At 38.9% G+C, this 10,452-nt stretch overlaps 1 protein-coding gene across 6 annotated transcripts; it reads left to right on the top strand.

Annotated features, from left to right (window-relative positions):
* The first annotated feature begins 3,859 nt into the window (after nucleotides 1-3,859).
* Nucleotides 3,860-10,141, top strand: LOC129888994 (thiocyanate methyltransferase 1). Of its 6 annotated transcripts, none has more exons than XM_055964088.1 (8): nucleotides 3,863-4,214; nucleotides 4,297-4,427; nucleotides 5,292-5,378; nucleotides 6,656-6,756; nucleotides 6,835-6,934; nucleotides 9,496-9,528; nucleotides 9,669-9,747; nucleotides 9,866-10,140. In XM_055964088.1, exons 1-8 carry the CDS (start codon nucleotides 4,067-4,069, stop codon nucleotides 10,075-10,077), a joined length of 891 nt encoding a protein of 296 aa, XP_055820063.1. In that variant the 5' UTR covers nucleotides 3,863-4,066; the 3' UTR covers nucleotides 10,078-10,140. The 6 variants fall into 6 exon arrangements, 4 of the variants coding, with proteins under 4 accessions (XP_055820065.1, XP_055820066.1, XP_055820063.1 ...); XM_055964089.1 differs by having other exon boundaries at nucleotides 3,865-4,214; nucleotides 9,496-9,542; nucleotides 9,866-10,065; XM_055964090.1 differs by lacking the exons at nucleotides 6,656-6,756; nucleotides 6,835-6,934 and having other exon boundaries at nucleotides 3,860-4,214; nucleotides 9,866-10,141.
* The last annotated feature ends 311 nt before the right edge of the window (nucleotides 10,142-10,452 follow it).

The raw sequence follows: 10,452 nt of genomic DNA, 5'->3' as shown, positions 1-10,452 counted from the left end.
AGGGGGTAAGGCTAACTCATAAGCCACCCCACCCACTCTCCTCAGAATCTCAAATAGATCAACAAACCTTGGGCTAAGCTTACCCTTTTTTCCGAACCTCATCACCCCTTTCATGGGTGATATTTTAAGCTACAACAATCACCTAACATGAACTCCAAGGGACGAACCTTCTTGCTAGCATAACTCTTCTGGTGACTCTGGACTGTCAATAGTCGACCCTGAATCAAACGTACCCACTCTATAGCATCCCTGATTAAGTTAGTATCCAATACATCAATCGCTACTGAATCAAACCACCCTATGGGTGATTGACACCTATGACCATATAATGCCTCAAATGGTGTCATCTGAATGATGAAGTGATAACTGCTATTGTAGACAAACTCGGGCTAAGGACAAGTGTTGGTTCCATCAGGCACCAAAATCAATTACATAGGCCCTAAGCATATCCTCCAACACCTGAATAGTCCGCTCAGACTGGCCATCAGTTTGAGGATAAAATGCTGAACTTATCTTTAGTCGCGTACCCAAACCATGCTGCAATGCCTCCCAATAGTGAGAGGTAAACATCGAACCCCGATGCGATAAAATAGAGATAGGCACCACATGCAACCTAACAATCTATGCTCCATATTGTAGCTAGTCTTCACCGGAAGGAAATGAGCTGATTTGGTTAATCGGTCCACAATCACCTAAATAGAGTCATACTTATCCAATTCCATTTATAAGACCACCGATGGGTTTCGCCTTATTTTTTTGCTTAAGATTGAAGATTTCATGTTTTATGCATTATCGAGATATTTTGCATTCATGTTGGGCTGATATGTTCTTTTCCTATTCCATTCATGCTAGCTTGAGTCCCATTCAAGGATGAATGTTCCCAAGGGGGAGATATTGTAAGACCCTGAAATTTGAAAAGTCAGAAAATGAGGATCAAAACATAAAATTTCTGAAAACCTGCAATTTTGGTACCACGTGATGATCATGGAAGGCCATCACGGGTTATGGTGAGCACCACGCCTCGTGGTGAGCCACTATAGTGATAACCCTGAGGCTCAATCCTACAAAGTGAAGGCCATGACCGGGCACCACGGACCGTGGTGAGCACCACGGGCCGTGAAGCCCTCCATGGTGGCCCCTCCCCTAGACCTCAGAACATGATCTCAAGGCAAGGACCATGCCTCACCACCACGGGCCGTACAAAGCTTCACAGACCGTGGTGGATTCCGTGGTGGTAACTCCTGCAGACCCATCTGCAGGGCCTGTACCACACCCTTTTTTCACGGGTCGTAATGCACTCCACGGACCGTGAAGGATTTTGTGGAGGAAGTTCTGAAACCTTCCCCCCGCAACTTCAGATTTCCAAGTCCAAGGCTAGCATAATGGACACCACCACGGGCCGTGATGAGCATCACGTACCATGATGGGTCCTCCGTAGTGAGTCCAATCCCAGTTAAATGAGGGGTAATCCAGTCATTTTCTTATTTTTTTATTAATGTATGTGGACTTTTTGGGACTAGATTCATTATGAAAATATCTTAAATACTTTTAAACCTATTCTTTTCCCTTATTAATTCTCAAACAACTTTAAGACTTCTCTCCCAATGTTCATTCAAGGGTTCATCTTCTTCATCAAGTTTGTCTAGAGTTTCTTCAAGAACAAGTCTCGTTTTTCAATTCTAAGCTCGTCTCGTTTTTCAATTCTAAGCTCAAATTCATTCAAGGTATGTAGGGATTGATCCATGGGTCCCTTTCACCCATTGATTCCCAAGGTTTCTACTCAAAGACTTATGAATTTCAATTGGGTTTGTAACCCTAATTTGATGAATTGCATTTAGTTGTTTTAATTATGTTTTTAATCATTAAAAATAATCATTATGATTATGTTTCTACATGAATTACATGATTTCAAGTTGAATTATGATTTGCCCATGCATAAAGCTATTTTTAATGATGATATTATGAAGTATGAATATGAATTCAATGATTTCAAAGTGCTCTATTGTTTTCATTCAAATTGACTATGCATATGAGTTTTACTCTAAATTCAAGTATGAATTATGATCATGAGTTACAAGTATGTTCAAGACATGAGTTTCATGCAAGTTATGAAGAAAGGTGACTTACGGCTCTATGTGGTGACCTAGGACCTAATGATATAAAATATTCAAGTATGATTTGTGATGATGAAAGGTTAATACTCACAGTGCAATTATGTTATGAAATGAGCTATTCTATGAATTATGAAGTTTATGAACAAGTTATGATATATGCTAAGTATGTTTATTATGTTATATATTCCGTGGGATTTGACTTAGCACCTAGTGGATTTGAGGTGAGGGCCTTATCAAAAGCCTTAGTAGCAGCCTCTTGTCCCCTAAACTACATGCCACCGTAGGTTTGCTTTCATGGCTTAGCTAGTGGATCCACATATAGCGTATTTAGGCCCGCCTAGCGGGGTATAGTCTACCTTGGAAAGTAGATTCCCCTTTCTTCCGTTGTATGAGGAGATATCAGGATTCGATGTTATAGCTCGCATGATCTTATTGTCATTTATGGTTCTATCCCACATATGTATGACCTTTTATGTACTTTCATGATTACAACTATGCCTTTCAAATGCTTTGATCATTATGGTTTTCTCATGACTTCACGTATCTTCTCTTGTACTAAGTTGATCGTTTTATCTTATGATTTATGTTGCATGTCATGTCCTCATACTTAGTACATTCAAACGTAATAATGCATATTTGTTGCCTACATTGTCTCATAATGTCGGGGCTGAGGATCACGCTTCTATCACACGTGGCTGGTAGAGTTTCCTTATCGGCGAAGTGTTTGATAATTCATCATCTATCGAGGACTAGTTATGAGTTGCTTGTTTCATTTCAAAGACTTTGTTATAATTCGTTTTTAAGGTGAGTTAGGGACATGTCTTAGACCCCACCCGTTTATGTAGTAGAGGCATTTGTTGGACCTATGTCATTGAGGCTATGTAGTCAAGTTACTCTTATTTCTATGATCATGTTTAGACTCTTCTTACATTATTTTCGCATTTACTTTACCTTATGCATGCTTACGATATGTCAAGAGGCTTGGTTGGAGTCCCTTCGGGGTTTCGATCGTCGTGTTACGACTAGGCCTTAGGTCAGGTTGAATGTTTGAAACTCAAATATAATACTTATAATACATTTGTATAAAAAAAATTAATTTTACATTCACCATGTGCATTGAAACGTGCCTATAATACATGTAATATATTGAATTCAAAAGGTATTATAATTGTTGTTTATTTTTTTTTCTTATTAACAATGTTACAATTATTATACTTGAATTTCAGATATTCAAATGCTATTTAAATTAGTTGATGCGTTATTATATCAAAATTTTATTAGAAATGTATTGTATATGTATTTAGCTATTTCTAGTAAGAATAATAAGACTAATATGTATAAAAGTAAAATATGTGCTATAATTCATAAATAAAGTTATATAATACATTATCTAATGTAAATTAGCTGTTTGACAAGCTATAATTACTAATAATAAGTATGGTCCAAATTATAGTTACTCCAAAAATTAAAGAATAATGCTTTTAAAGAACAAAACGTACAATTTTATGCGTAAAGGATCCTCGATCCAAAATCAGTATGAATGATCGATCCGACCTAACTCGTATAAAAAATGTCATTGTTGACACAAAAATAGATGATAATCAATGTGTTACGTCCTCATGCTTCATCACGAGGACACATTTAAAGGACAAAACATGCAATTTTATGTCTAAAGGATCCGTTGCTCCAAAATTAGTTAAATAATCGACCCGATCCATATGGAAACTACCATTGTTGACACAAGAATGGATGGTAATTAGTGTGTTACGTCCTCACGCTTCATCATTGGAGACCATTTAAAGGGCAAAGCCTACAATATCATGCCTAAAAGATCTCCCCGGTCACCCCAAAAAAACACCCAGTCCAAACAATGACCCGACCCGTATGGGAACTGCCATTGTTGACGCAGAAACTGATGGTAATCAGTGTGTTTACGTCCTAACGCTTCACCAATGAGAACCCATTTGTCTACCTGCTATGGCCTTCTCTCTAACGCTTTGCCGTTAACTTTTCCTCTCAGTAGACTCACAATGGCAAGAAGCAATACATCAAACCCTAATGTCGACAAATTACAACAGCTACTTCATTCTGACCCTTCTGGTAAAAACCCCTTCCTTCTTCTTTTCAAGAAAAGTTGAATCTTTTTTTTTCAATTTACAAATTTGATTATCTGTAATGATAGGTGGTTGGGATAAATGTTGGGAGAAAGGAGTGACACCTTGGGATTTGGGTCAGACTGCCCCAATTCTTGTTCATCTTCATCAGACAGGTGCACTTCCTAAAGGGAGGGCTCTGGTCCCTGGTTGTGGCAGTGTAAGTTATTTTCTTTCTACCTATTGATTGTGTCTTGCAGCTTGTTCTGTGAAACCCCTTCTTCTTCTTAATTAGGGCAATTTTATTGTTATTCTTGATGATTTGTCTTTAAAGAAAAAAACAATATAGGGTTCTCTGCAATTTTGTTTACTGGTAATGTCCAGAAATTGAGAAGCTAGCACCAAAAGGTGTGGCGTAGTGGACTAGTGGTCAGTGAAGTGGTTGAAGCCTGAGGTCTCAGGTTCAAATCTCACGGGAGATAAAAATAAAAACACTTGGAAATTCTTTCCATCTCTAGTTTTGGTGGATAGAGTTACCTAATACCTGTTGTGCAAAAGTTGACCGGACACCACAGTCATCCAAAAAAAAAGGGATGGAGAACTTTACCATAACTATGGAATGACGGCTGAAATCTATAGTTTCTGAGTTTTTCCTCATAAAAAAGTCAAGTAGAACGTTTTTTTCTAATTAATACACATCATGAGATAAAAAACAACAACATACCCAATGTAATCCACAAGTAGGTCTAGGGAGCGTGGTGTGTACGCAGACCTTACCCTTACGTTGTGAAGGTAGAGAGGTTGTTTTTGATAGACGCTCGAAAACACGCCATGAGATCAAGCATGTATTTTTGTATGCAAGAAATGAGTCCAAAATTGTCATATCAGAAAGGCTATTATACACCCTAATATTCATTGGTATAATCAACCAATTAGGTCTTTCAATTTTTCCTTTGGTTTCATCACACGCAGAACCACCTTTTTTGTACTGGTTAATAGCACGTAAAGCTTCTTTTCTTTCTTTTTACTGTTCTAAACTTCTGGTACTGTTTCTTTTCACTTAGTTGAAGTATATGTCGTGCAGGGTCATGATGTGGTAGCAATCGCATGCCCTGAACGCTTTGTTGTTGGCTTGGATGTATCAGAAAATGCTATTAAGCAAGCTACAAAAGTAAGAGCTATTACTTTGAGTTACTTTGATCTGGTTTGCCAACACCTCCTTATAGAAACAGTATCAAAGATTTATGTTACAAGTCTGCAATATTTATGCAACCTCTCTACTTATTCTTCACTACTTACCCTTCTTTTGAGGTATAGTTTACTTTTGAATGCAATGTGCAGTGGAAACTAAATGATTTCAAGACTGTTTTTGCCTTATTGGTGCATCTTTGGCTAAAAATTTCCCTTCTGCAAACAATCTGTGTTGTTTCCGCTGCGACTCTGCTCCTTTGCTTTTTGAAGATTTTGAATCTCACTAGTAAGGATCAATCATTTGAACGAACATCTCTTTAAAGATTATGTTAGAAGTTCGTTTCTTGTGGACTAAAAGAATCCTGACTACTAGAGATATGCCATTTGTCAGAATCCAATTATTAAGGCCTTGGGTCGGTAACCATTTGAGATAATATGGTGGGAACAATTTCTAGGAGATTGGGTGATGGAAGTTGTTTTTTCATCTTAACTAGATAAGGCTATCACTGAATGTCCTTCTGATTGTGTCCCTTTATGTTTTCTTTGTTGTGCAACCCTGGGGTGATGATGTCTGAGGGTAATGTTTGCTAAGAGACACCATTGTGGTGTAAGGAAGGAGGTTGGTTTAGGTAATTTGGCATGTTCAATAATTTATTATAGGAAGTAGGAAGAAAGAGTATCGGATCCTTGGGAACTAAATATTATATAATAGAAATTGATAAGGAGCTAGAAGTAACCAGCTACAGATTCTGAATGAAACTTAAATTTTCTATTGCATGTGTATTTTTATTACCCTCTTTTGTTTTGTTGTGTGGATAAATTTACATTTTTCACTTTAAGGTGGGGGGGGGGGATTGTTAGCTTTTGGTCTGTTATAAGCTTCTTCGATCACTTAGCTATGTCTTTCTCAGCTTGGTTGTTGATAGTGCTCCTTTATGGAAATTGTGAATTTTGATCTTGGGTGTTTCACCTTTTTGTCCAGAATTTTGAGTGACACAGAAGCTCAACCATGAGACTGAGCATTGAATATTTCTACTGTCGTTGTGCTCAAAGAAATGTGATTCAGAGTAGTAGTCTAGCCAACACAAACATTTATGCTTCATTAGTTGTCTGTTGTTCTTGAGGACCCATTTCAATCCTTAGTTCTAATGTCTTGAATTGGTTCAGAGGACAGGTTTATAGTAGTAATTTTGTTGTTTTGGTTCATACATTCTGATATTTTCTCAAAGTATCTACACATATTTTTGCACAAGGTAGCTGTTTTCATCATCAAAAAGTGCAGAAAATTTTGCTTTCCTAGAAGCAGATTTCTTCACCTGGCGTCCCACTCAACTGTTTGATCTTATCTTTGACTACACGTAAGATTGGCATGACCATGTGTTTTCTCATCTTACGAAATGGCCAGTTGTGTGATAGCTTTACTTTCAAATTGGCAGTTTCTTTTGTGCCATTGAGCCAGATATGAGATCAAAATGGGCCAGTAAAATTCGAGATCTTCTAAAACCAGACGGGGAGCTTATTACACTGATTTTTCCGGTTTGTCAATAGTTCTTTTTCCATTAAGTTTCTTCCCTTCTCGTTTACAACTTGTGATCATTTAAATTCTTCTGGAATAAAGAGTTAATAATACGGATGGAATTCTTCTTATATCACAACGAAGTTTTATGTTATGCTCATTTAATAGATACAATAGAGGATACATTTAGTTTTCCAATTCAGTATCCTACTGTATATATCAATGAAATTATCAGTTGCAACGGCAAAAACGGCAGCTTTTGAACGCCTTTATGCTGAACTGGAAGAGAAAGGCGGGGATAGGAAATTATTCAAGCTAGCCAGGGCCCGGGAGAGAAGGGCACGCGATGTGGATCAAGTGAAGTGCATTAAAGACGAACACGGAAAAGTATTGGTAGAGGAGACCCTTATCAAACAAAGATGGCAGTCATACTTCCATAAACTTTTGAATGACAAAGGGGACAGAGAAATTGTGTTGGGAGATTTGGAACATACAGGAAGTAGTCACGATATTGGGGGTTGTAGGAGTATTACGGGCGATGAGGTTAAAGATGCCGTTCGTAGGATGCGCTGGGAAAGAGCGACCGGACTTGACGAGATCCCTGGAGAATTTTGGAAGAGTGCGGGCTCGGTAGATTTGGAATGGTTGACTAGGTTATTTAATGTAATCTTTACGACGGCAACGATGCCCATAGAATGGAGGTCGAGCATCATGATCCCTCTATACAAAAACAAGGGGGATAGCCAGAGTTGCGACAACTATAGAGGTATCAAGCTTCTAAGCCATACTATGAAAGTGTGGGAAAGAGTGGTGGAGATGAGGGTGAGGAGAGGCGTGTCTATTTCAGAGAACCAGTTCGGATTTATGCTGGAACGCTCAACTACGGAAGCCATCCATCTTATGAGGAGACTAATGGAGCAATATAGGGAGAGGAAGAGAGACTTGCATATGGTATTCATCAACTTAGAAAAAGCCTATGATAAAGTCCCACGAGAGATACTATGGAGATGTTTGGAGGCTAAAGGTGTACCTGTAGCATACATAAGGGTGATCAAGGACATGTACGAGGGTGCCAAAACCAGGGTAAGGACAGTAGGAGGGGATTCAGAACACTTTCCAGTTGTGATGGGGTTGCATCAAGGATCAGCTCTTAGTCCGTTTTTATTTGCCTTGGTGATGGATGTATTGACACGACAAATTCAAGGTGAGGTGCCATGGTGTATGCTTTTTGCGGACGACATTGTCCTCATCGATGAGACTCATAGCGGAGTTAACGCTAAGCTGGAAGATTGGAGACGCACCTTGGAGTCTAAAGGGTTTAAGTTGAGTAGGACCAAGACAGAGTACTTAAAGTGCCAGTTCAGTGAGACTCCTCAAGAGGTTGGCGCGGAAGTTAGGCTCGGGGACCAAGCCATCCAAAAGAGAAGTAGTTTTAAGTACCTTAGTTCTATCATGCAAGGCAGCGGGGAGATCGACGAGGATGTCACACATCGTATTAGGGCAGGATGGATGAAATGGAGGCTCGCCTCCGGTGTGTTATGTGACAAGAAGGTGCCACCACGACTTAAGGGCAAGTTCTACAAAGTGGTAGTTAGACCAGCTATGTTATATGGGGCGGAGTGTTGGCCAGTTAAGGTCTCCCACGTGTAAAAGATGAAAGTTGCCGAGATGAGAATGTTGAGATGGATGTGTGGGCATACCAGGAGCGACAGAATTAGAAATGAGGCTATTCGAGACAAGGTAGGAGTGGCCCCGGTGGAAGACAAGATGCGTGAAACGCGACTGAGATGGTTTGGGCATGTGAAGAGGAGAGTCCCAGAGGCACCAGTGCAGAGATGTGAGAGGTTGGCCATGGATGGTTTCAGAAGAGGTAGGGGTAGGCCGAAGAAATATTGAGAAGAGGTGATCAGACAGGACATGGCGCATTTACGACTTACCGAGGACATGACCTTAGATAGGAGGGTGTGGCGGATACATATCAGGGTAGAAGGCTAGTACATAGTGGCATTATTCCCCCTTATCCGTAGGCGTATTAACGCACTATGATTTCTTGTACTCTGATTTATGTTACTTATGTTATGTATATTATGTTATGCTATCTTATGTTATTTATGGTATTATTTGACGATATCTACTGTTTTTTTGAGCTTTGATTATACTATTGTTTGGAACTCTTTCGTTATCTACTTTCCTACTTTTAATATTCTTGTCTGACCTTTTTCCTATGCTTCTATTGAGCCGAGGGTCTTTCGGAAACAGCCGTCCTACATTGGTAGGAGTCAGGTCTGCGTACACTTTACCCTCTCCAGACCCCACGATGTGGGATTTCACTGGGTTGTTGTTGTTGTTGTTGTTGTAATGTTTTTGCAGTATTGATGGAAACATCAGTTACATGCCCTCTTTACTGCAAAGGTGAAAGGGCAAAAGATAGTTGTGTTGTAGCCTTGCAGGTCACATCTACTATATGCTAAACGTACTGCTAGCTCACTGTAATAATTGACCATGAGTTGGTAGATTGGCTATTCTTGACATTATTTCCTTTAGTTTCTTCCTTGGTTATGAGATTCTTCTTGTTTCTCAGATAAGCGACCATGAAGGGGGGCCTCCATATAAAGTATCAGTTTCCGAGTAATCTCTATTTTCTTTTAGTGTATTTCTAGATATGCTCCCCTCAGAGACTTATCATATTGTGGCATTAATGTTGCTGAATTTCAGCTAGCTTCTTTTACTAACTTTTACAATCTCTCTGACTAGTTACGAAGAAGTCTTGCATCCAATGGGGATCAGGGCAGAGTCGATTGTGGAGAATCACTTGGCTATTCCACCTCGGAGAGTGAGTAAATTTGCTTAACGTTAGGCAGTGACACTTGCGTATTTCCTTTTCTCTTTAGACAATTTCTCCCTTTGCTAGGAGTCTTAAAAGTACAATGCTTTTCTTGTTGTCTTTGCAGGGAAGAGAGAAGCTGGGAAGGTGGAAAAGGTCCATATGCAAATCCTTGCTCTGAATGTCATTTCACCTTTGCAGTGGCATACCCAAGATTTTTCACAAGTGATATTCATATTTAAGAAAAGTGAACAAATAACAAATCATTATATCGGCATATTACTAATCGTATTAATAAAACACAACTCATTTGTAAATTACTATAGTTCTCCTGGATGAGTTTTCATATTTTGAAATGTATTTATGATAGCCTCATTAAAAATCGTATTAAATACTTCTTTTTTTCTATATAAGCTCTTTCAATTGCAGCTGCAGATTTCCTGACCGAGTTTTCATATTTGTAAATGTATTTAAGGCACCAAACAACCACTTAAAAGCTTATCATTCATTTGATTATGTAAACTAATCTTAATCAACTTCATCGTCGAAAAATCTCTCTATTAGTTTCTTGAAAAGATCACCAAGAGGATAAGTTCCATACGAGTCTAACCTCAAAATGGACACTTTTTGCGTGCTACATATCAAAAGGGATCCTTCCTAAATACACAGATCAAAATGGACACTTCACCAAACGAAGTTAATTCCGTCAATTCA

Source organism: Solanum dulcamara, chromosome 5, assembly GCF_947179165.1.
Source record: "Solanum dulcamara chromosome 5, daSolDulc1.2, whole genome shotgun sequence".
Classification (NCBI taxonomy): domain Eukaryota; kingdom Viridiplantae; phylum Streptophyta; class Magnoliopsida; order Solanales; family Solanaceae; genus Solanum; species Solanum dulcamara.
The sequence above is the reverse complement of the archived record's forward strand: the minus strand, read 5'-3'. Positions and strand labels throughout refer to the sequence as shown.